Source organism: Coregonus lavaretus (assembly GCF_964263955.1).
Source record: "Coregonus lavaretus genome assembly, chromosome: 11".
Classification (NCBI taxonomy): domain Eukaryota; kingdom Metazoa; phylum Chordata; class Actinopteri; order Salmoniformes; family Salmonidae; genus Coregonus; species Coregonus lavaretus.
In genome coordinates, this window is record NC_139998.1 from 37,736,860 (window position 1) to 37,762,109 (window position 25,250).

The following is a 25,250-nucleotide window of genomic DNA, read 5'->3' on the forward strand; positions in this document are numbered from 1 at the left end:
TAGGATGCAGACCTTGCCAGGCTGCTGAGCTCTGGCTCCTTTGGGAACCTGGAGAACCTGAGTCTTGCCTTCACCAACGTCACCAGTGCCTGTGCTGAACAGCTCATCAAGCTGCCCTCTCTCAAACAGCTCAACCTGTGGTCCACCCAGGTCAGAACACACACTCACACACGCAAGAACTCACACACACGTACACTGAACAAAAATGTAAACTCAACATGCAACAATTTCAAAGATTTTACTGAGTTACAATTCATATAAGGAAATCAGTCAATTGAAATAAAAACATTAGGTCCTAATCTATGGATTTCACATGACTGGGAATACAGATATGCATCTGTTGGTCACAGACACCTTAATAAAAAAAAGAGTAGGGGCGTGGATCAGAAAATCAGTCAGTCAGTATCTGGTGTGACCATTTGACTTATACAGTGCGACACATCTCCTTCGCATAGGGTTGATCAGGCTGTTGATTGTGGCCTGTAGAATATTGTCCCACTTTTCCAGCATGCCTGTGGCCATCGAATGTGAGTATTTGCCCACTGAAGTCCCACGGGGGGCCAGTATGAAACATTTATGCACTCACTAATTGTAAGTCGCTCTGGATAAGAGCGTCTGCTAAATCACTAAAATGTCAACAACAACAAAAATCGGTTACAATGCCGAACTGCAGTCAGTGAGGATGACGAGCACGCAGATGATCTTCCCTGAGATGGTTTCTGACAGTTTGTGCAGACATTTTTCGGTTGTGCAAACCCAGTTTTATCAGCTGTCAGGATGGCTAGTCTCAGACGAGGTCTTGGGCTGGCGTGGTTACACGTGGTCTGCGGTTGTGAGGCTGGTTGGACGTGCTGCTAAATTCTCGAAAACGATGTGGCTTATGGTAGAGAAATGAACATTACGTTCTTTGGAAAAAGCTCTGGTGGACATTCCTGCAGTCAGCATGCTAATTGCACGCTCCCTCAAAACTTGAGACATCTGTGGCATTGTATGTGTAAGTATAACGGTGTGAAAACTGCACATTTTAGAGTGGCCTTTTATTGTCCCCAGCACAAGGTGCACCTGTGTAATGATTATGCTGTTTAATCAGCTTCTTGATATGCCACACCTGTCAGGTGGATGGATTAACTTGGCAAAGGAGAAATGCTCACTAACAGGGATGTCATTCTTTTTTAATAAGCTTTTTGTGCATATGGAACATTTCTGGGATCTTTTATTTCAGCTCATGAAACCAACACTTTACATGTTGCGTTTATATTTATGTTCAGTTTATATTTTAGTCATTTAGCAGACGCTCTTATCCAGAGCAATTAGGGTTATGTGCCTTGCTCAAGGACACATCGACAGATTTTTCACCTTGTCTGCTCAGGGATTCAAACCAGTGACCTTTCAGTTACTGGCCCAATGCTCTAACCACTAGGCTACCTGCCACCCTACGCACACACTTGTTTTTATTTGAATAAGTAATACTCTGCATGACTTTGAAAGACATCCTTTCTTCCTGTTATTGTCTTTCCTTCAGTTTGGAGATGCAGGACTGCGGTTGCTGTCTGAACATTTGGCGTGTTTGCAGGTGTTGAATCTGTGTGAGACACCCGTGACCGATGCTGGCCTGCTGTCCCTCAGCTGTAAGAACTCATCTCAATCATTTTACTATATGCTACTCACATACCGTATACATTTACATTTTAGTCATTTAGCAGACGCTCTTATCCAGAGCGACTTACAGTTAGAGAGTGCATACATTTTCATACTGGCCCCCCGTGGGAATCGAACCCACAACCCTGGCGTTGCAAGCGTCATGCTCTACCAACTGAGCTACACAGGGCTCAATTCTGACCTGCCACACAACGTCATGCATTCAGTATAGAACAGGCTTCCCACACAATCTCCTAGCTCTATCTATATACACTGAGTGTACAAAACATTAGGAACACCTACTCTTCACATGACATAAACTGACCAGGTGAAAGCTATGATCCCTTATTGATGTCAACTGTTAAATCCACTTCAGTGTAGATGAAGGGGAGGAGACAGGTTAATGAAGGATTTTTTAGCCTTGAGACAATTGAGAATGTGTGCCATTCAGAGGGTGAATGGGCAAGACAAAAGATTGAAGTGCCTTTGAACGGGGTATGGTAGTAGGTACCAGGCGCACCGCTTTTTGTCAAGAACTGTAACACTGCTGGGTTTTTCACGCTCAGCAGTTTCCCGTGTGTATCAAGAATGGTCCACCACCCACAGGACATCCACCCAACTTGACACAACTGTGGGAAGCATTGGAGTCAACATGGAACAGTATCCCTGTGGAACACTTTCTACACCTTGTAGAGTCCATGCCCCAACGAATTGAGGCTGTTCTGAGGGCAAAAGGGGGGTGCAACTCAATATTAGGAAGCTGCTCCTAATGTTTTGTACACTCAGTGTATATTCATGTATGTACAGTGACATATTTATGCGTGTCTCTTCCAGCCATGAAGAGCCTGTGTAGTTTGAACATGAACAGCACCAAGCTCACAGCAGACACATACGATGACTTAAAGGTAAGATTAACCTTCATACCCTCTCTGTTGACAAGAACATGTTAGTATATCAACAAATATCACATTTGTTTTGGTCTCTTATCTTCTCTCTCTCCCTGTCAGGCCAAACTCCCCAATCTGAAGGAGGTGGACGTCCGCTACACCGAGGCCTGGTGAACACATCGTGTATGACATCACTAGAACACCAACTCCCACATCATCCAAACATGAGGATTACCTGATATCATCAGAACACATAGCCTCTCTTACATCAACAATAAGAGGATCCTCTCCCATCTCTAGATGAGGACCCTTTTATCTGGAGATGACATCAAAACGTCACGACCTCTCTAGTAACAAGTCAATGGAGAATTACTATATTTCTAGTGACATCATCAAAATACAAGGACCTGTTCTTTCTTGTGAGTTCTTTCTTGTGAGATCAACATATAAGGACCTCCTTTTAGCGTCATCATCAAAATGCAAGGACCCACTTTCTTGTGACATAAGGGACCCTCTCTCGCTCTCTTTCTCTCTCATGTGTGGTTGCTCACTCAGTCCCTGTCCACATCCTATTTGCCCTCAATAGGCTCGTCATAGATTTCCTCTGTATTGTGTCATATGTACACAGAACAAAGGAAACAAATTGTGGATCTCCCCCTTTCTCCCCTCTCCCGCTCTCTCTGAGGACCTTTGCGTTAAAATTACCTCTCTTCTCTCCATTTACTGGGAGCTATTCTACCCTTGTCTGATGAAGGCTGGAAAACCAGGTCACATTCCAGTACACTTTTTTGATATTGCCTCTAGTCAATCCAAATGTAGCTTTAAAAGACTATTCAATTGTCATTTTGGTCTTGTTGTTTTGTTTGGGTACTTTCAGGTTCAGAGTCGAGCCTTTCCAGTCCTTCATTGGGAATGAGGTGCTACCTCAAACAAAAGAAAAGTTGCAAGACTGTGCCTAATTCCTTGTATGACACGTTCACTCTCAATCAATTTTTATCAACTTGAATGAACATATTTTTCCAGACATGTTTATATATATATTGTGTGTGTGTGTGTATGTATGTATGTGTATGTGTGTGTGTGTGTATATATATATACACACACACACACTACCGTTCAAAAGTTTGGGGTCACTTAGAAATGTCCTTGTTTTCCATGAAAACATACATGAAATGAGTTTGAATAGGAAATATAGCAAAATGCATAGGAAATGTAGTCATTGACAAGGTTAGAAATAATGATTTTTTAAATTGAAATAATAATTGTGTCCTTCAAACTTTGCTTTCGTCAAAGAATCCTCCATTTGCAGCAATTACAGCCTTGCAGACCTTTGGCATTCTAGTTCTCAATTTGTTGAGGTCATCTGAAGAGATTTCACCCCATGCTTCCTGACGCACCTCCCACAAGTTGGATTGGCTTGATGTGCACTTCTTACAGTCAAGCTGCTCCCACAACAGCTCAATAGGGTTGAGATCCGGTGACTGTGCTGGCCACTCCATTATAGACAGAATACCAGCTGACTGCTTCTTCCCTAAATAGTTCTTGCATAGTTTGGAGCTGTGCTTTGGGCCATTGTCCTGTTGTAGGAGGAAATTGGCTCCAATCATGCGCCGTCCACAGGGTATGGTATGGCGTTGCAAAATGGAGTGATAGCCTTCCTTCTTCAAGATCCCTTTTACCCTGTACAAATCTCCCACCACCAAAGCACCCCCAGACCATCACATTGCCTCCACCATGCTTGACAGATGGCATCAAGCACTCCTCCAGCATCTTTTCATTTGGTCTGCGTCTCACAAATGCTCTTCTTTGTGATCCGAACACCTCAAACTTCGATTTGTCTGTCAATAACACATTTTTCCAGTCTTCCTCTGTCCAGTGTCTGTGTTCTTTTGCCCATCTTAACCTTTTCTTTTTATTGGCCAGTCTGAGATATGGCTTTTTCTTTGCAACTCTGCCTAGAAGGTCAGCATCCCGGAGTCACCTCTTCACTGTTGACGTTGAGACTGGTGTTTTGCAGATACTATTTAATAAAGCTGCCAGTTGAGGACCTGTGAGGCGTCTGTTTCTCAAACTAGACACTCTAATGTATTTGTCCTCTTGCTCAGTTGTACTCCGGGGCCTCCCACTCCTCTTTCTATTCTGGTTAGAGACAGTTTGCGCTGTTCTGTGACGGGAGTAGTACACAGCGTTGTACGAGATCTTCAGTTTCTTGGCAATTTCTCGCATGGAATAGCCTTCATTTCTCAGAACAAGAATAGACTGACAAGTTTCAGAATAAAGTTATTTGTTTCTGGCCATTTTGAGCCTGTAATCGAACCCACAATTGCTGATGCTCCAGATACTCAACTAGTCTCAAGAAGGCCAGTTTTATTGCTTCTTTAGTCAGCACAACAGTTTTCAGCTGTGCTAACATAATTGCAAAAGGGTTTTCTAATGATCAATTAGCCATTGGAACACAGGACTGATGGTTGCTGATAATGGGTCTCTGTACGCCTATATAGATATTCCATAAAAAATCAGCCATTTCCAGCTACAATAGCCATTTACAACATTAACAATGTCTACACTGTATTTCTGATCAATTTGATGCTTTTTAATGGACAAAAAATTGCTTTTCTTTCGAAAACAAGGACATTTCTAAGTGACCCCAAACTTTTGAACGGTAGTGTGTTTGTGTGTGTGTGTATATATATATATATATATATATATATATATATATATATATATATATATATATATATATATATATATATATATATATATATATATATATATATATATATATATATATATATTCCCTGTTGACATTTTAAAAGCAGACATTTCAGGAGCTCTGCTCTGCAGTTGCAACACCATTCAAAGGAAAATATGTTTCCTTTTAATTTGTGTTTTCAATGTACATAACTCCCATATTTAATAGAATGGTTGTGCAGTAGGTGGTCTGGGACTGCCTTGTATTTATGATTTCTCCCTTCATATCCCTGTTTTTCTGCCTCCCCTTTATTTAGTCATGTACACTTTCTTCACTTTCCAGGGAACAAGCATACTTTAGTTGACTTTCGTAACAGAAACAAATCACCCAAGATGATGCATAACATTCTTATCCATAATCCATGCTGTGGCTTCAACAGAAGTTCTATGTGCACCTTGCATCAACCTCTCAATGTTGCTTTTTGGTATGATGGGGCATGTTTTTATAGAGATGAATATGGGACACCTTTTGCTAGCGGGTGTAGATATACAGGCCATGGTCATCCTTAATGGGATAGGGTTCTTTTGTCAATGTCAGGAGTGAAGAGGCTCTATAGAGGCAACAGCATTGTGTGTAGATGACTCTGATAAAAAGGGGCACATTATTTGCCCAAAGTCTCTAGAATAAGATTTTTATACTTGTTTTGCCATACTGTACTTCAAAACAGAAACTATTGCATCAAACATCAGTACTGTCTGAAACGTGAAATTATAACGGTGGACTCCAACGTGCTAATCATTCATTCACAGAACCACATTTCTCTTTACTCCCCATCAAGCATGGAGAGAGGGCACTGTTTGGAGTATGCTCACCCATGAAAGTAGTGCATGTATCTGGGTTAAAATGTGTTGCATTCATCAATCTTTATTTGAAATCCTAAGAACACTTTCTGTTTACATGGGCATACTGTGAACAAGTAAATTTTTTAAACCACCTGTTTTGAATTGATTTTCCGTATTGTTACCAAGGAATGTTATATTGCAGCATTCAGGTATGTGGTAACTTTGCCCACACAAACTGCAGAACAGTGTTGTCCTCTGTGTCGCTTCTCTTCTGCTGTAGGTGGCTTTGATCAATCTGTCCCTTCTCTGTGCCCTTTCAGGGCGTATTTTACACAATCAGATCGTTATTCTGACTGCCCTACTCTGGTTCCATCCACTTCTTGTTTTTTCCAGAATGCTCAAGAATTCTGTTCAGTTTTGGCAGAACTTACAGAACACAGAGTTGGACACCGTCCAATAAGAGTTCAATGCTATGTTTATTTTGAGTGCCGTTACGGTTACTGGCACTACATTTCATTGTGTATGGCCATCTTTGGTCTTGCTTAAGACCTCATGCTGTCACATCCTTTATAATGTATATATATACATGTGTATATAATTTTCTGTCTGTCTCCCTCCCTCCCCTCTGTGTTTCTCTTAGTCTCCTTGTTAGGGAGGCTGTCATTGCCTTCATCTTCAGGACATGTGCGTGTGGTCATTAACTTTATATTTTCACACAAAGTGCACTGTAATCTGTCATTATGTTTTCATGGTTAATATCTTTTAATGATTTGTTTATGTCAACTGTTTATTTGATTTGATCACTTTAATCAAGAGTTTGTCGCCTGACTTCTTTTTCCGCCTGACTTTTTTTTGGCATGTACATGTTGCATCAGCTGATGTTTTAATTTTGTAACTTTATTTTAAAGATTTGAATATGAAAAGGGTCAGATCACTAGCTCTGAAGTCGCCCTACACTCTTTGTCCATGGGTTACCACGATGTTCTGATGATAAGCAGTACATACATGTCATAGACCAGCGATTGAATCACCTTTGTGTGTGATTACAGACCTTTTTATTGCTGGAACACATTAGCTTGTGCAAAAAATACTGTGTAATGATATGAACATAGTATGTATGTATGTATGTACAGTGGGGAGAACAAGTATTTGATACACTGCCGATTTTGCAGGTTTTCCTACTTACAAAGCATGTAGAGGTCTGTAATTTTTATCATAGGTACACTTCAACTGTGAGAGACGGAATCTAAAACAAAAATCCAGAAAATCACATTGTATGATTTTTAAGTAATTAATTTGCATTTTATTGCATGACATAAGTATTTGATACATCAGAAAAGCAGAACTTAAAATTTGGTACAGAAACCTTTGTTTGCAATTACAGAGATCATACGTTTCCTGTAGGTCTTGACCAGGTTTGCACACACTGCAGCAGGGATTTTGGCCCACTCCTCCATACAGACCTTCTCCAAATCCTTCAGGTTTCGGGGCTGTCGCTGGGCAATACGGACTTTCAGCTCCCTCCAAAGATTTTGTATTGGGTTCAGGTCTGGAGACTGGCTAGGCCACTCCAGGACCTTGAGATGCTTCTTACAGAGCCACTCCTTAGTTGCCCTGGCTGTGTGTTTCGGGTCGTTGTCATGCTGGAAGACCCAGCCATGACCCATCTTCAATGCTCTTACTGAGGGAAGGAGGTTGTTGGCCAAGATCTCGCGATACATGGCCCCATCCATCCTCCCCTCAATACGGTGCAGTCGTCCTGTCCCCTTTGCAGAAAAGCATCCCCAAAGAATGATGTTTCCACCTCCATGCTTCACGGTTGGGATGGTGTTCTTGGGGTTGTACTCATCCTTCTTCTTCCTCCAAACACGGCGAGTGGAGTTTAGACCAAAAAGCTATATTTTTGTTTCATCAGACCACATGACCTTCTCCCATTCCTCCTCTGGATCATCCAGATGGTCATTGGCAAACTTCAGACGGGCTATTGTCCTGTAGCCCATCCCAGCTTTGTGCAGGTCTAACATTTTATCCCTGATGTCCTTACACAGCTCTCTGGTCTTGGCCATTGTGGAGAGGTTGGAGTCTGTTTGATTGAGTATGTGGACAGGTGTCTTTTATACAGGTAACGAGTTCAAACAGGTGCAGTTAATACAGGTAATGAGTGGAGAACAGGAGGGCTTCTTAAAGAAAAACTAACAGGTCTGTGAGAGCCGGAATTCTTACTGGTTGGTAGGTGATCAAATACTTACAGTGGGGGGGGGGGAGTATTTATTCAGCCACCAATTGTGCAAGTTCTCCCACTTAAAAAGATGAGAGAGGCCTGTAATTTTCATCATAGGTACACGTCAACTATGACAGACAAATTGAAAAAAAAAAATCCAGAAAATCACATTGTAGGAATTTTAATGAATTTATTTGCAAATGATGGTGGAAAATAAGTATTTGGTCACCTACAAACAAGCAAGATTTCTGGCTCTCACAGACCTGTAACTTCTTCTTTAAGAGGCTCCTCTGTCCTCCACTCGTTACCTGTATTAATGGCACCTGTTTGAACTTATTATCAGTATAAAAGACACCTGTCCACAACCTCAAACAGTCACACTCCAAACTCCACTATGGCCAAGACCAAAGAGCTGTCAAAGGACACCAGAAACAAAATTGTAGACCTGCACCAGGCTGGGAAGCTTGGTTTGAAGAAATCAACTGTGGGAGCAATTATTAGGAAATGGAAGACATACAAGACCACTGATAATCTCCCTCGATCTGGGGCTCCACGCAAGATCTCACCCCGTGGGGTCAAAATGATCACAAGAACGGTGAGCAAAAATCCCAGAACCACACGGGGGGACCTAGTGAATGACCTGCAGAGAGCTGGGACCAAAGTAACAAAGCCTACCATCAGTAACACACTACGCCGCCAGGGACTCAAATCCTGCAGTGCCAGACGTGTCCCCCTGCTTAAGCCAGTACATGTCCAGGCCCGTCTGAAGTTTGCTAGAGTGCATTTGGATGATCCAGAAGATGATTGGGAGAATGTCATATGGTCAGATGAAACCAAAATAAAACTTTTTGGTAAAAACTCAACTCGTCGTGTTTGGAGGACAAAGAATGCTGAGTTGCATCCAAAGAACACCATACCTACTGTGAAGCATGGGGGTGGAAACATCATGCTTTGGGGCTGTTTTTCTGCAAAGGGACCAGGACGACTGATCCGTGTAAAGGAAAGAATGAATGGGGCCATGTATCGTGAGATTTTGAGTGAAAACCTCCTTCCATCAGCAAGGGCATTGAAGATGAAACGTGGCTGGGTCTTTCAACATGACAATGATCCCAAACACACCGCCCGAGCAACGAAGGAGTGGCTTCGTAAGAAGCATTTCAAGGTCCTGGAGTGGCCTAGCCAGTCTCCAGATCTCAACCCCATAGAAAAACTTTGGAGGGAGTTGAAAGTCTGTGTTGCCCAGCGACAGCCCCAAAACATCACTGCTCTAGAGGAGATCTGCATGGAGGAATGGGCAAAAATACCAGCAACAGTGTGTGAAAACCTTGTGAAGACTTACAGAAAACATTTGACCTGTGTCATTGCCAACAAAGGGTATATAACAAAGTATTGAGAAACTTTTGTTATTGACCAAATACTTATTTTCCACCATAATTTGCAAATAAATTCATTAAAAATCCTACAATGTGATTTTCTGGATTTTTTTTCCTAATTTTGTCTGTCATAGTTGACGTGTACCTATGATGAAAATTACAGGCCTCTCTCATCTTTTTAAGTGGGAGAACTTGCACAATTGGTGGCTGACTAAATACTTTTTCCCCCACTATGTCATGCAATAAAATGCAAATTAATTACTTAAAAATCATACAATGTGATTTTCTGGATTTTTTAAAATTACAGACCTCTACATGCTTTGTAAGTAGGAAAACCTGCAAAATCGGCAGTGTATCAAATACTTTTTCTCCCCACTGTATGTATGCCAGTGAGTGTACTGGTTACTGTACGGTTTGTACACTGGTGACATACTGTGTGCAATGATATGAACATAGTATGTATGCAGGAACCTGACCTGAGGATTTATTTTGTAGCCCTGATGTTCCTCTAGTTTTTAACATTTCAAATGTATATCTGCCGCTGGCTAAAGAGGGAGATGTAGAGGTTGGAATGTGGAGGGTTTTAGTACTGTAGAGGAAATTATGTGATTGTTATAAAAAGTCATCCATTTGTTATATCGCTATCCTGTGGAGCTCACTGTGCTTTGCTTTGGTTTATGTCTCTTCCTCCCAAACTCTTTCTCTTCTCATTCCTCTCTTTTCAGGTGATATTACAACCTGTTCTAATTTTTCTGAATTTGTAAAGATTTCTATAATTTGAATTGTGACTGAGGCTTGAGTCTTAATGTGGTTGAAAGGGGGGTGCCTGCTGCTGTGGCCTCCCTGCTGGCGCAGTGATGGACATAACAAACTAGATTTCCCATGATTCCTGTAATTTTTTGCAGCTCAAATGCTGCCCTCATTTCCTCGTCTGCGTTATCTGCTTCTACAGCTGGGTTACTACTGCTCTGTGGCTGTTGTAATAAAAATACAAGACCTTCTACAGAAAAATAAGAACTATGATGTGAAATAATTTCAATCAAAATAAACTGTCTGTGAATATGTTTAAAATGTGAGTGCTGCATAGTTATTTATAGGTTCTGTGCAAGTTTCACTGGGTTGTCAAATGCCATTGTTAAATCATCAAATGAAGCAAAGATAGTCAGCAGAAGAGGTAATATTTTATTGACTGAAATTACGCAGAGGAACTATAAAACAAAATCTAATCTAACAAAACAGAAGGATTAACAAAGCAACATAATTCCAATGTTGGGGGAAAAAAGGTGCTCTAAGCAACAGTTCCACCTGCAAATAGCCCTGTATGTCTACAATATATCAGTAGTTAAAGAATACATTTGTTGAGAACAAAAATATAAGAAACAAACAATATACCGGTAACACGACTTCATGTATTTTTCTTTTGTATTCCTCAAAAACCTCAGAGAAATTGAAATGATCAGTACGATGCTGCAAATTGCACCTTTCACTGTTCATCTGAATAACCTATTCATTAAAACCAAAAATTATGCAAATGTTAAGAAAAAAAAACATCTCAGTAAACAGAGGTACATTACACATTTTCTCTCTATTGGCCATGGCTTTGTAAGACTGAAGTTTGGGAGGCATCCGCGCAGGGTCAGATGCCCTCAGGAATAAAATTTACTGTTGTTGATTTTCTTTTCCTTTATCCTAGGACAGAGCAGTGAAGGACCAGACAAGATACAATTTATGTATGCCCTTTATCATCATTACATTTCTGTTGTAACATTTACACTACCGGTCAAAAGTTTTAGAACACCTACTCATTCAAGGGTTTTCTACATTTTTTACTATTTTCTACATTGTAGAATAATAGTGAAGGCATCAAAACTATGAAATAACACATATGGAATCATGTAGTAACCAAAAGTGTTCAACAAATCAAATTATATTTTTTATTTGAGATTCTTCAAATAGCCACCCTTTGCCTTGATGACAGCTTTGCACACTCTTGGCATTCTCTCAACCAGCTTCACCTGGAATGCTTTTACAACAATATTCAAGGAGCTCCCACATATGCTGAGCACTTGTTGGCTGCTTTTCCTTCACTCTGTGGTCCGACTCATCCCAAACCATCTCAATTTGGTTGAGGTCGGGGGATTGTGGAGGCCAGGTCATCTGATGCAGCACTCCATCACTCTCCTTGGTAAAATAGCCCTTATACAGTCTGGAGGTGTGTTGGGTCATTGTCCTGTTGAAAAACAAATGATAGTCCCACTATCCAGATGGCGTATCGCTGCAGAATGCTGTGGTAGCCATGCTGGTTAACTGTGCCTTGAACTCAAAATAAATCAGACAGTGTCACCAGCAAAGCACCCCCACACCATAACACCTCCTCCTCCATGCTTTACGGTGGGAAATACACATGCAGAGATCATCCGTTCACCCACACCGCATCTCACAAAGACACGGCGGTTGGAACCAAAAATCTCAAATTTGGACTCCAGACCAAAGGACAAATCTCCACCGGTCTAATGTCCATTGCTTGTGGTTCTTGGCCCAAGCAAGTCTCTTCTTCTTATTGGTGTCCTTTAGTAGAGGTTTCTTTGCAGCAATTCGACCATTAAGGCCTGATTCACACAGTCTCCTCTGAACAGTTGATGTTGAGATGTGTCTGTTACTTGAACTCTGTGAAGCATTTATTTGGGCTGCAATTTCTGAGGCTGGTAACTCTAATGAACTTATCCTTTAGCAGCAGAGGTAACTCTGGGTCTTCCATTCCTGTGGCGGCCAGTTTCATGAGAGCCAGTTTCATCATAGCGCTTGACGGTTTTTGCGACTGCACTTGAAGAAACTTTCAAAGTTCTTGAAATGTTCCGTATTGACTGACCTTCATGTCTTAAAGTAATGATGGACTGTCGTTTCTCTTTACTTATTTGAGCTGCTCTTGCCATAATATGGACATGGTCTTTTACCAAATAGGGCTATCTTCTGTATACCCCCCCTACCTTGTCACAACACAAGTGATTGGCTCAAACGCATTAAGGAAAGAAATTCCACAAATGAACTTTTAACAAGGCACACCTGTTAATTCAAATGCATTCCAGGTGACTACCTCATGAAGCTGGTTGAGAGAATGCCAAGAATGTGCAAAGCTGTCATCAAGGCAAAGGGTGGCTATTTGAAGAATCTCAAATATAAAATATATTTTGAATTGTTTAACACTTTTTTTTTACTACATGATTCCATATGTGTTCTTTTATAGTTTCGATGTCTTCACTATTATTCTACAATGTAGAAAATAGTAAAAATAAAGAAAAAACCTTGAATGAGTAGGTGTTCTAAAACTTTTGACCGGTAGTGTATTTTGTATTATTATTTTAGTATAAGTTGAATAGAGCACAACTCAGGCTTACTTCTGTTTGCAGGTATCTTGAATCTTCTGTAACTGTGTCTCATTGGTGCTGAACTCTCTCATGAGGTCGTCACGGAGCTGTGGGGGGGCGGAGCGCTGCAGGCTGGTGTGGGTGTCGTACAGGAAGAGCTCGTTGTTTAGCTCAGCCTGCCTCCTCCGCAGTTGGTTAGACGACGAGTACAGCTCCTCCTCTGCTTTCTGATTGACAGACAGGCACAGGCTCACCATCCAGATGCACGAACACCACCACTAACTAACACCAAAGGCTGTCAACATGCAGTGTGTGTGTCTCACCTCCACCTGCTGCACATCGATGTAGACCAGTAAAGACGCCAGCTCTATGCTCTCATTGAAGCCATTTTTCAGAGGAACAGAACGGTACCCTAAGATGAAACAGTGTAGAAGTGTGTAAATGAGGGGTTTAAGGGTTCATGTACCACATATTTGTGTATGTGTCCTACCTGAGCGGATGCCCTTCACAGGGAAGGTAGCCTGAGCCAGGAAGTTAGGGTCTGAGAACATGTCCTCCTCATTCACCACAAAGCGCAGGAAGGTGAGCTCTGGCTCATGGACTGGGAACGTCACCGGCTCTGGAGGGGCCTTCCACACCGGGTTCAGCCCATTGTCACCTGAACAAACATAAAAAAAGCCCCATTACCAACATACATATATAAATACAAAGTCCTCTTTAAAACAACACACACAAGCTGAGTTTCTTTAATTAGCTGGAAGGCATTGTGGGAAGAATGTAATTCTATCCACTCCCACTCCTTACGATAGACGACGGTCTTAAACTTGTTATCCTCTGTGTGTCCACACAGCTCCGTCTCTACAAAAGGGCTGGCGATGCTACGGCCTGGCTTAGGCAAGTGTCTGGCAGCAATCACCTACAGGGGGCAGCACAACAGACTCAGTGCTCAACAGTAACCAGTTTACCATATGAAAGATTAGCAGGGAAATGTCAGTGTAAATAAATACATCTGGACAATGAACAGAGCCATACCCTGACAGTAAGGGTGAACTTGACTTTCCTCTTCTCCAGATGTGGATCATAGCTGTCTGAACGCATCATCTCTGGCTGTAGCACGTAGCCTGTATGTCCGTTAAGGCTGAAGAGGGCACTGTTGAGTTGAGTGTACTTATCTGGGGACACAAACAAACATGACCATCACTTGGACACCTTGCAAGCGCTTTCCTAATCTCTGTGAACACATTTTTTTTTACTATACATTTTTATTTTGTGTTTTGTGGTCCTCTGTAGCTCAGCTGGTAGAGCACGGCGCTTGTAACGCCAAGGTAGTGGGTTCGATCCCCGGGACCACCCATACACAAAAATGTATGCACGCATGACTGTAAGTCGCTTTGGATAAAAGCGTCTGCTAAATGGCATATTATTATTATTATTATTATTTTGTCACATACACTGGATAGGCGCTGTGAAATGTGTTGTTTTACAAGGTCAGCCATAGTAGTACAGAGTCTCTGGAGCAAATTAGTGTAGCTCAGTTGGTAGAGCATGGTGCTTACAACGCCAGGGTTGTGGGTTCCTTGCTCTACCAAGGGCACATGGACAGCTTTTCATTCCATCTTTAACACATGCTTGACAAACCCACCTGCAGTCTGGAAATTGAGCGCCACCATGTGGCAGCCCCAGGCCCACAAAGGGTAAGGGTCGTAGTTTGAGGAGTCTACACGTTGGCCCTTGGGGTAGATGCGGCTCAGGGACTTGCGGTTGTACCTCAGGAAGTCTGGAGTTTTGTTCTTGGCTGGGATCTTGTTCTCCACAAAGGAGCGGATCTCTTTGTAGCAGTAGTTCACTGTGGGGGCATGATTGGTAACGGGCAGACTAAGTTTGATCAGAACAATACTGAGAGGAGAGAGTCTACTACATGTGACTGTGGTGGAGGGTGACATATTCTGGTAGTAATAATATGAGTGCGAGTAAAGAGTGGGTTGAATTTCATTTGAAAACACACATTTGAAATCTCTAATGTGTATTGCAGTGCATGTCATAGGATGAATGCCTCAGGTGGGTGGTAAGGGTGGTAGGGCTGGGGATCGTACCAAAGCAGTCCTTCTCCTTGCTGCGAGGCTGGCAGTACACCACCAGGTCAGACATCTCCATGGCAACCGCTTCACTCTTCTCCACCTCCTCCTGCTGCTTGATCTGGAGGACAGAAAACACACAGCAGCTTCCTGTCAGCATTTTTTTTACTTTAGTTTATTTAGTATTTATTTTCTTAACTCTATTTTCTTAAAACTGCATTGTTGGTTACAGGCTTGTAAGTAAGCATTTCACGGTAAGGTCTACACCTGTTGTATTCGGCACGTGACAAATACAATTTGATTTGATTTGATTTGATTTGTCAGCATGACATCACTGAAGACGCCTGGCTGTGTAGCAGCTTCCTCTCAGCATGACATCACAATATACGCTGGGCTGTGCAGCTTTGGAAGTGTAGATATAATGATATCATACTAGCCTCTTACGTATAGATACAGTTGGGTTATATGGAATTATATCATGATACTAACCTCTAACTTCTTGTTGTGCTGCTTGGTGATCTCTCTCTGGGTGATGTCCCAGGCCACCTGGTACCACTCAAATAGGTCTTCCAGTGACTCTGCCGCAAAGTCAAAATGAATCTTACTGTCGTAATCAGTCATCTGAAGTGTCATGACGTGGGACTTCCCATTCTTTCCCGATCTCACTGAGAAGAGAGCGGGGATAGAGGGAGCATGGGGAAGAGAGAGTTAAATATTTATTATGTGTAATGTAGTGTTTATAAACTCAGCAAAACAAGAAACGTCCTCTCACTGTCAACTGCATTTACAGTGCCTTGCAAAAGTATTCATCCCCCTTCGCGTTTTTCCTATTTTGTTGCATTACAACCTGTAATTAAAATGGATTTTTATTTGGATTTCATGTAATGGACATACACAAAAAAGTCCAAATTGGTGAAGTGAAATTTAAAAAAATAACTTGTTTCAAAAAATTCGAAGAAATCAATAACGGAAAGGTGGTGCGTGCATATGTATTCACCCCCTTTGCTATGAAGCCCCTAAATAAGATCTGGTGCAACCAATTACCTTCAGAAGTCACATAATTAGTTAGATTGCACACAGGTGGACTTTATTTAAGTGTCACATGATCTGTCACATGATCTCAGTATATATACACCTGTTCTGAAAGGCCACAGAGTCTGCAACACCACTAAGCAACCACTAAGCAACGGGCACCATGAAGACCAAGGAGCTTGCAAAACAGGTCAGGGACAAAGTTGTGGAGAAGTACAGATCAGGGTTGGGTTATAAAAAAATATCCAACACTTTGAACATCCCACGGAGCACCATTAAATATGGCACCACATCAAACCTGCCAAGAGAGGGCCGCCCACCAAAACTCACGGACCAGGCAATTAGGGTATTAATCAGAGAGGCAACAAAGAGACCAAAGATAACCCTGAAGGAGCTGCAAAGCTCCACAGCGGAGATTGGAGTAAGCCGTACACTCCACAGAGCTGGGCTTTACGGAAGAGTGGGCAGAAAAAAGCCATTGCTTAAAGAAAAAAATAAGCAAACACGTTTGGTGTTCGCCAAAAGCCATGTGGGAGACTTCCCAAACATATGGAAGAACGTACTCTGGTCAGATGAGACTTAAATTGAGCTTTTTGGCCATCAAGGAAAACGCTATGTCTGGCGCAAACCCAACACCTCTCATCACCCCGAGAACACCATCGGCAGGGACTGGGAAACTGGTCAGAATTGAAGGAATGATGGATGGCGCTAAATACTTGGAAATTCTTTAGGGAAACCTGTTTCAGTCTTCCAGAGATTTGAGACTGGGACGGAGGTTCACCTTCCAGCAGGACAATGACTCTAAGCATACTGCTAAAGCAACACTCTAGTGGTTTAAGGGGAAACATTTAAATGTCTTGGAATGGCCTAGTCAACGCCCAGAGCTCAATCCAATTCAGAATCTGTGGTATGACTTAAAAATTGCTGTACACCAGCGGAACCCATCCAACTTGAAGGAGCTGGAGCAGTTTTGCCTTGAAGAATGGGCAGAAATCCCAGTGGCTAGATGTGCCAAGCTTATAGAGACATACCCCAAGAGACTTGCAGCTGTAATTGCTGCAAAAGGTGGCTCTACAAAGTATTGACTTTGGGGGGGTGAATAGTTATGCACGCTCAAGTTTTCTGTTTTTTTGTCTTGTTTCTTGTTTGTTTCACAAGAAAAAATATGTTGCATGTTGTGTAAATCAAATGATACAAATCCCCAAAAAATCCATTTTAATTCCAGGTTGTAAGGCAACAAAATAGGAAAAAAGACACTGTATTTTCAGCAAACTTAACAAATATTTGTATGAACATAACAAGATTCAACAACTGAGACATAAACTGAACAAGTTCCACAGACATGTGACTAACAGAAATTGAATAATGTGTCCCTGAACAAAGGGGGGGTCAAAATCAAAAGTAACAGTCAGTATCTGGTGTGGCCACCAGCTGCATTAAGTACTGCAGTGCATCTCCTCCTCATGGACTGCACCAGATTTGCCAGTTCTTGCTGTGAGATGTTACCCCACTCTTCCACCAAGGCACCTGCAAGTTCCCGGACATTTCTGGGGGTAAGGGCCCTAGCCCTCACCCTCCGATCCAACAGATCCCAGACGTGCTCAATGGGATTGAGATCCGGCCTCTTCACTGGCCATGGCAGAACACTGACATTCCTGTCTTGCAGGAAATCACGCACAGAACGAGCAGTATGGCTGGTGGCATTGTCATGCTGGAGGGTCATGTCAGGATGAGCCTGCAGGAAGGGTACCACATGAGGGAGGAGGATGTCTTCCCTGTAACGCACAGCGTTGAGATTACCTGCAATGACAACAAGCTCAGTCCGATGATGCTGTGACACACCGCCCCAGACCATGACGGACCCTCCACCTCCAAATCGATCCCGCTCCAGAGTACAGGCCTTGGTGTAACGCTCATTCCTTCAACGATAAACGCGAATCCGACCATCACCCCTGGTGAGACAAAACCGCGACTCGTCAGTGAAGATAACTTTTTGCCAGTCCTGTCTGGTCCAGCGACGGTGGGTTTGTGCCCATAGGTGACGTTGTTGCCGGTGATGTCTGGTGAGGACCTGCCTTACAACAGGCCTACAAGCCCTCAGTCCAGCCTCTCTCAGCCTATTGCGGACAGTCTGAGCACTGATGGAGGGATTGTGCGTTCCTGGTGTAACTCGGGCAGTTGTTGTTGCCATCCTGTACCCGTCCCGCAGGTGTGATGTTCGGATGTACCGATCCTGTGCAGGTGTTGTTACACGTGGTCTGCCACTGCGAGGACGATCAGCTGTCCATCCTGTCTCCCTGTAGCGCTGTCTTAGGCGTCTCACAGTACGGACATTGCAATTTATTGCCCTGGCCACATCTGCAGTCCTCATGCCTCCTTGCAGCATGCCTAAGGCAAGTTCACACAGATGAGCAGGGACCCTGGGCATCTTTCTTTTGGTGTTTTTCAGAGTCAGTAGAAAGTCCTCTTTAGTGTCCTAAGTTTTCATAACTGTGACCTTAACTGCCTACCATCTGTAAGCTGTTAGTGTCTTAACGACCGTTCCACAGGTGCATGTTCATTAATTGTTTATGGTTCATTGAACATGCATGGAAAACAGTGTTTAAACCCTTTACAATGAAGATCTGTGAAGTTATTTGGATTTTTACTAATTATCTTTGAAAGACAGGGTCCTGAAAAAGGGATGTTTCTTTTTTTGCTGAGCTTATAATACAGTGTTGTGTTTGGGTACAGGATTAGACTGTGTCTACATGTTATGTACCGTCAATTGTATATTTAGCCAGTGTACGGTGTCGCGGTCTAAAACGATCCATTTGGAATTGTGTATAGTTGTGTGTACTGTTGATATGAGGTATGTTTTAAGAGCAGTCAGTGTAATGAGCATGTGCTGTGTGGAAGGACTGGGGGTTTTGGTATGTAGTGTGTTTATCATGTGAAGATAGCATGTTTCATTAATAGATGATCTGTGTTTGGACAGCATGTAAAACAGATGTAATAGAATTACTGTACTCACCAACATTACACTTGGAAATGTCAACAACTCCTTTACACATATCCCCCAGAGGATTGTCCTCCATGACCTGTGAGACAAATGTGTACACTGTAGATCTCTAAATATGCACTCTTACCACACAAGAAATATACAGCAGAAATGCATAAAGTCATTGACAGACTGACCCCACACAAGTAATACAGTAACACCATGCAAAATACTGATCACTCCTCCTACCTGATCTTGTGACTCAGCTTTGATATTGTTGGACACTTCCTCAACATAGTTGGCAGGGAAAAATAGCTGCAGCTTTCCCCCATAGTCCCCTTTCCACCTGTAGGGAGCAGCAGAGAGAGGTTAGTATGTTCCTAATCTGACCTGAGATCAGATCGGTGTGTGCGTACGTGCGTGTGTGTGTCTGTGTTCTGGGGCCTCACCATCCATCGCTTTCTTTTGACACGTTGTGGATCAGAGCCCCCTTGCAGAAGCTCAGTTCATCAGATCTCATGGGTCTGTAGTCGTACAGAGCTTTAACTGTACTCGTCGGCTGGTGGAGTTATACATACAGTACATCAACAGGTACATACATTAATACACATACAAATATAGATACACACACTACATTGACATTGCCTGAGAAAATCTATAAACATAATTTCAATGAAGGGAAACAAGTTAACATAATATGTGAACTTACCAGTGACTGCTCGATTTCATTTGGCTCCACATACATGTTAATATCATACAGTGAGGCGCAGTCTGTCTCCTACACAGACAAACCATTGAAAACACTTATCAGAAAACATACTCTATTTAACCTTTCCTCCCCCAGCAGTCAAGTCTCTGCCCCGCTTTTGCCCTCTCATCCCCATTATATCTCTCTCCCATCCTCTTTTTCCCTTAGTTTCTCCTGCCTCCAGTCTCTCCCCGTCCCCCTCTCTCACCGTGCTGAAGCGGCTGACCAGTTCCGGTGTGACAGGGTAGCGTAGTTTGATCTTGCGATACAGAGGCTTCTTACGGAAGTAGTTGACCAGCTCCACCAGGCTCTCGAACTCAGTGGTGGTTCCCAGCACGTACAAAGAGCCATCCTTCTGGATCCGACAGTGCTTCACCTTCCCATCACCTCTGAAGGTGATAGCGTAGGAGTCGCCCTCCTCTCTCTGTCTGATGAGGAAGGCTCCGTCCCGGGGGATTCTCAACAGATAGTCCTCTGCCTCCCCTCTGCTCAGGTTACTATAGAACCACCTGACCACCACAACACACAGAGATAGAATCTATGTGTAAGTGTGTGCATTTTTGTGTACCTGTGTGCATGTTTAAATTTAGACATACTCTATGTCAGATGACCCTGTGTAACTCACCCTTCCAGTAGGTGTGGGTTGGGCCGAGGCACAGCCTCAGTGAGGCGCAGGTCAAAGTCGTGGCAGCGGAGGGGCATGTCGCGATAGTGCTGGATCAGTGCGTAAACACTGGGGAAGTGCAGGTTATCAGTCAGGAAGTAGAAGGTGTGTCCTCCCTCTGAGCCAGAGCGGATACGACAGTGCTGGACCCTCCCACTGCGCCTACAGTAGAACACACCGAAAACAGACATCAGCACAGCAGAGTCTTAAACACAGGACACACATAATGGCAGTAGAGCTGCAGCCAAGCTGGCGTACCAGAACGAGAGGGTGAAGTCTGTCACAAAGGTGTCGCTTTCTCGGACCAGGAAGGTGCCATCCCTGCCTCCCGACTCAGCACAGAACTCCTGAAGCAGCCTCTCTGCTGTCTGCCTCCCCTCACTCATCCTCCCATGGAACCAGGGCTCAGACGTGTGGAGCTCTGGGGACTACAGCATAGAGGGAGGGAGGGAGGGAGGGAGGGAGTTTTGGAAGAAAGGTAGGAAGGTAGGAAGGCGGGAGGGAGAGGAGGACGATACAAATGAGTCATAATTATGTAATATTAAATACCGTGACAATGATCATTTGTTTACTACAATTAGAATTGAACTATTCTCTGTTGTTTACCTTCCTGAGCTCCTCCTCCTCCTCCTCCTCTGCATAGTAGAGTGTGTCATCTGAAATCACACAGTAGTGCTTGTTCCATCGCTACAGGTGGACAAACAGGCACAATGTCAGAATAGTCGACAATTGCAACCATCACAACAACATATTCACTAACAACACTAACAATGCTATGACTATGAAACAAATACATTCATATACAACACACTTCCTGAACCAAATAGGCCTACAGACTTCTAAGGAACTAGCTTGGAACCATATCATGTTAACAGGACAAGCGGTCTCTAAGTTACCTGGTCCACTGGGTCCCAGATATGCAGGTCTCCTTGCTTCTCTCCCTTCCGGAAGTCCTTTCCGCCGATGCCTCCCTCCACACTCAGTTTCTTGTGCTGTAGGGGAGAGGAGTTGGAGCAGCACAGTGACCACCACAGACCCACCATGCAGGTAATAACTGAATGTAATCTGTATAGCCCATCATATCATGATGATGAATCACTTTACTGTAACACGCTGTACCACATACTACATCGGAAATCGTTTTGCCCTATGACTCAATTCTTCACATTATTCCCTCCCACCACAACCCCCATGGTACCCTCTGGGCTGGCCATCACCTTGAGGATGATCTTGCCCTTGAGCTGCGTGGGGGAGGGCAGCTGTTCAGCCATCAGCTCCACAGGCTCCATCAGCAGCTTGTCCTGGAATACCTCTCTGAAGATACGAGCCATCTGCCTCTGCTGCTCTATGGGACAGTGCTCTTCGATGGAGAGAATCACAGGGTATCTGACAACAACATCACCACAAAGCTCAGTCAACACAGGCAGAATGTTCTAGAAACATTTACAGTCCTCAGTTGTAAAGCACCTCAGGTGTGGGTATGTTTATTAGTTTGGGTGAGTTTTCTCAGACAGATTGAGACTCACTCAGATGTGACGAAGGCATGGTCATTGATGGCCTTCACCACGTCCTCAAACTTGATCTTGGTAGTCCTGGTCCAGCCATGGTATATGATGGGCTCACCTGGCCCTTCCCAGCAGTCCACTATAGTGCCGCACAACACAAAATAATCCTTTACAACTATAGAAGTAAATTGATAATGTAATGAGGGCAAAGTAAAATATGGCAGGGACTATTTTAGTGAGGTTTAAGCTGTACAACTAACACTCAATACAGCGGCATCCCAGACGCAGACAGCGAACGTAGGCCTCGGTGGACGACTCGCTCCGCAGCTGGTCTCCAGTCAAGTACCTGATGGAAACACAAAACAACATCTTAACAAGAAATAAAACATGCAAACAAATCACAAACAGCATTTGTGTGTTTATTCTAATATCAGTCATAGCCTATTCAGAGTGGCACCACAGGTCCAGTGGTGTGGTGAAAAAATAATTCTGGGGTCTGTAGTTTTTTCTGATCTGGTAAACTAACCAGGTAAAACTCCAGACCTTATACGGTATGACATGATTAATCTGTTGTAAAAAGGTTTAATATGGGCTATGATAGGAAAATAGTTTTTCTAATCATGTCACATGGTTTTTAAAAACTCATGGAAAAACTCCTGGTCTTGGTGAGGATTAAAACCCTGTTAAATTGCCTCAACCTTGTAATTGTTAATATTAATTATATTTTAAGGACTAGGGGCGTTTCCTACACACAAACACAGAGAAACCAACATGATTGGACAATAAAACTCACAGGGCTGAGCTTGCTTTATGCAGGTCTGCATCGTGTAGTCATGCCCTATGCAACTGTAGGCCTAATTAAAAATGTACTCATAGTCTATGTCAGCTATTGTGTTTAGACCTATTGATTAATTCCTGTTTTGGATTGAAAAAGTATAGGTAGCCTACTCAGCCCAGGTTTTAATATAAACCACATTTTATCTCATTCAAATTTTGTCACAAACAAATGGGCTATAAATACACAACGTTACCTCTTGGTTTACCCTGGCCAGAGGGACAGGGCACATAGGCTAGACTATACAGCTGCTGTTGTTAATAGCTTACAGTTGATCAGACTGTAAAATAGTATAGTTTCCATGCAATACAGCAAGTCATATCGCTAATGTTTAGGTCTATAGGCTGCTGCATTTAGATTTTGCTCGTGTCTGTTGGGAGTGATGTGTTATCACGGTTGCTTAATAAATACTGGAGGAAATTGGAGATCCCACTTAGAGCTTTGTGCGTTGCGCCCTGCCCGCGCGAGCTGCGATTTCCGCGAATCTGATTGGTCAAGACACGCAAAGAGCCTGCAGCAGCACTCTGATTTGAAGGACAGAGAAATTGTGAGCAAGTTGACAAATCATGAGGCAAATCGGTCTAAAAAGCAGCACTTTGCCCCTTTTTTAAACGCTTTGCATAGATATATTTTATTAAACTAAATCAGAAGTGGTGTGGCACAGCCACACCTGATGAAAAGTGCTGTGGCAAATGCAGCCTCGCCACACTTTTTCCAGCGGCCCTGAGCCTATTCATTACACAGGTTTACAGTATTGCTGAAATTCTTTACTGTGCTGACAACTGTACTTACACTTGGTGTGAAACACTGATTCAAAAAAAGTTAAGTAGTGTTAATTTCATAGTGTTGTGTTGTATTTTTGTGTTATGTGGCGGTACTGACGTGTTGTGTGAGGAATTGATCCAGTAGTGGGACAGCGGGTTGTTCATATCCAGGTTGCACATCTCTGAGTATTTCTCATCCCAAATCGAGTTCTCCTTAGAGAAGAGGAAACTGAGGAACTAAAGTGAGAGAAGAGAGAGAGAGTGCTGTGACAAACATAACACATCATTCTCCACTCCCCATACACACACACATCAAACACTGTGTCCCACCTCGCTGACGGTGAACTCTGGATCATTGGTCTTCCTCATGGTGTCGTCTATAAAGGTGGTCATCAGCTCTCTGACCTGGTTCAGGTCATTGGCCCACGACTCCTGAGAAAGAGAAACGTAGAGAGTGAGGAAAATAGAGGGAACATTTTTAAATAAAGGTAATGATAAAAGGTAACAGGTTAAACACTGAAGGAAACAGACCCAGTTTTACCAATTTGATTATTGATAGATAGCTTGATCTTACCTTCTGCTGGTACAGAAGGAACCGTTGGAAATCATGGAGAAGAACTGCAGAGGCATCAGGTTTATCTGTACTACTACAGTAGGGAAAAACCACAACAAGTCAACATACTGTCAACAAGACTCAAGTTTACCGGTATAATAAAGCTGAGTAAATTATTAATTGTGATTGTAGAACTACATCTTTCAATGAAAGAGAAAGACCCACCCCATGATGAAAGCACATGACTCCCTTTTAAACTCCTCGAGAATCTGATGAAACATATCCACACACAAGTTACAAGTCAATACACAGTCACACACACACACACACTGGTTGACGGCACAAAGTACAGTGGGGAAAAAAAGTATTTAGTCAGCCACCAATTGTGCAAGTTCTCCCATTTAAAAAGATGAGAGAGGCCTGTAATTTTCATCATAGGTACACGTCAACTATGACAGACAAATTGAGGAAAAAAAATCCAGAAAATCACGACCAAAGAGCTGTCAAAGGACACCAGAAACAAAATTGTAGACCTGCACCAGGCTGGGAAGACTGAATCTGCAATAGGTAAGCAGCTTGGTTTGAAGAACTCAATTGTGGGAGCAATTATTAGGAAATGGAAGACATACAAGACCACTGATAATCTCCCTCGATCTGGGGCTCCACGCAAGATCTCACCCCGTGGGGTCAAAATGATCACAAGAACGGTGAGCAAAAATCCCAGAACCACACGGGGGGACCTAGTGAATGACCTGCAGAGAGCTGGGACCAAAGTAACAAAGCCTACCATCAGTAACACACTACGCCGCCAGGGACTCAAATCCTGCAGTGCCAGACGTGTCCCCCTGCTTAAGCCAGTACATGTCCAGGCCCGTCTGAAGTTTGCTAGAGTGCATTTGGATGATCCAGAAGAGGATTGGGAGAATGTTATATGGTCAGATGAAACCAAAATATAACTTTTTGGTAAAAACTCAACTCGTCATGTTTGGAGGACAAAGAATGCTGAGTTGCATCCAAAGAACACCATACCTACTGTGAAGCATGGGGGTGGAAACATCATGCTTTGGGGCTGTTTT

At 43.0% G+C, this 25,250-nt stretch overlaps 2 protein-coding genes across 6 annotated transcripts in view; one reads left to right on the plus strand and one right to left on the minus strand.

The window, feature by feature from the left end:
• cmip (c-Maf inducing protein) overlaps positions 1–5,199 on the plus strand; it is a 35,640-nt gene extending 30,441 nt beyond the window's left edge. For both annotated transcript variants that reach the window (XM_084171646.1, XM_084171647.1), the window contains 4 exons: positions 4–150; positions 1,523–1,628; positions 2,473–2,543; positions 2,646–5,199. In XM_084171646.1, the coding sequence (XP_084027772.1) occupies positions 4–150; positions 1,523–1,628; positions 2,473–2,543; positions 2,646–2,699 (378 nt within the window). In that variant the 3' untranslated portion in view covers positions 2,700–5,199. The remainder of the gene's footprint in view (positions 1–3; positions 151–1,522; positions 1,629–2,472; positions 2,544–2,645) is intronic.
• A 5,616-nt stretch (positions 5,200–10,815) lies between these two features.
• LOC311136778 (1-phosphatidylinositol 4,5-bisphosphate phosphodiesterase gamma-2-like) overlaps positions 10,816–25,250 on the minus strand; it is a 64,108-nt gene continuing 49,673 nt past the window's right edge. For all 4 annotated transcript variants that reach the window (XM_084171050.1, XM_084171051.1, XM_084171052.1 and 1 more), the window contains exons 8-32: positions 24,400–24,443; positions 24,196–24,268; positions 23,952–24,053; positions 23,740–23,858; positions 22,283–22,368; positions 22,044–22,161; positions 21,735–21,903; positions 21,414–21,509; positions 21,124–21,204; positions 20,776–20,945; positions 20,479–20,679; positions 20,062–20,362; positions 19,815–19,883; positions 19,555–19,664; positions 19,355–19,451; positions 19,139–19,205; positions 15,583–15,758; positions 15,112–15,214; positions 14,661–14,864; positions 14,051–14,190; positions 13,823–13,934; positions 13,509–13,676; positions 13,342–13,430; positions 13,049–13,245; positions 10,816–11,342 (exon numbers count right to left, since the gene is read on the minus strand). In XM_084171050.1, coding sequence (XP_084027176.1) covers positions 11,300–11,342; positions 13,049–13,245; positions 13,342–13,430; positions 13,509–13,676; positions 13,823–13,934; positions 14,051–14,190; positions 14,661–14,864; positions 15,112–15,214; positions 15,583–15,758; positions 19,139–19,205; positions 19,355–19,451; positions 19,555–19,664; positions 19,815–19,883; positions 20,062–20,362; positions 20,479–20,679; positions 20,776–20,945; positions 21,124–21,204; positions 21,414–21,509; positions 21,735–21,903; positions 22,044–22,161; positions 22,283–22,368; positions 23,740–23,858; positions 23,952–24,053; positions 24,196–24,268; positions 24,400–24,443 — 3,135 coding nt within the window. In that variant the 3' untranslated portion in view covers positions 10,816–11,299. The remainder of the gene's footprint in view (positions 11,343–13,048; positions 13,246–13,341; positions 13,431–13,508; positions 13,677–13,822; positions 13,935–14,050; positions 14,191–14,660; positions 14,865–15,111; positions 15,215–15,582; positions 15,759–19,138; positions 19,206–19,354; positions 19,452–19,554; positions 19,665–19,814; positions 19,884–20,061; positions 20,363–20,478; positions 20,680–20,775; positions 20,946–21,123; positions 21,205–21,413; positions 21,510–21,734; positions 21,904–22,043; positions 22,162–22,282; positions 22,369–23,739; positions 23,859–23,951; positions 24,054–24,195; positions 24,269–24,399; positions 24,444–25,250) is intronic.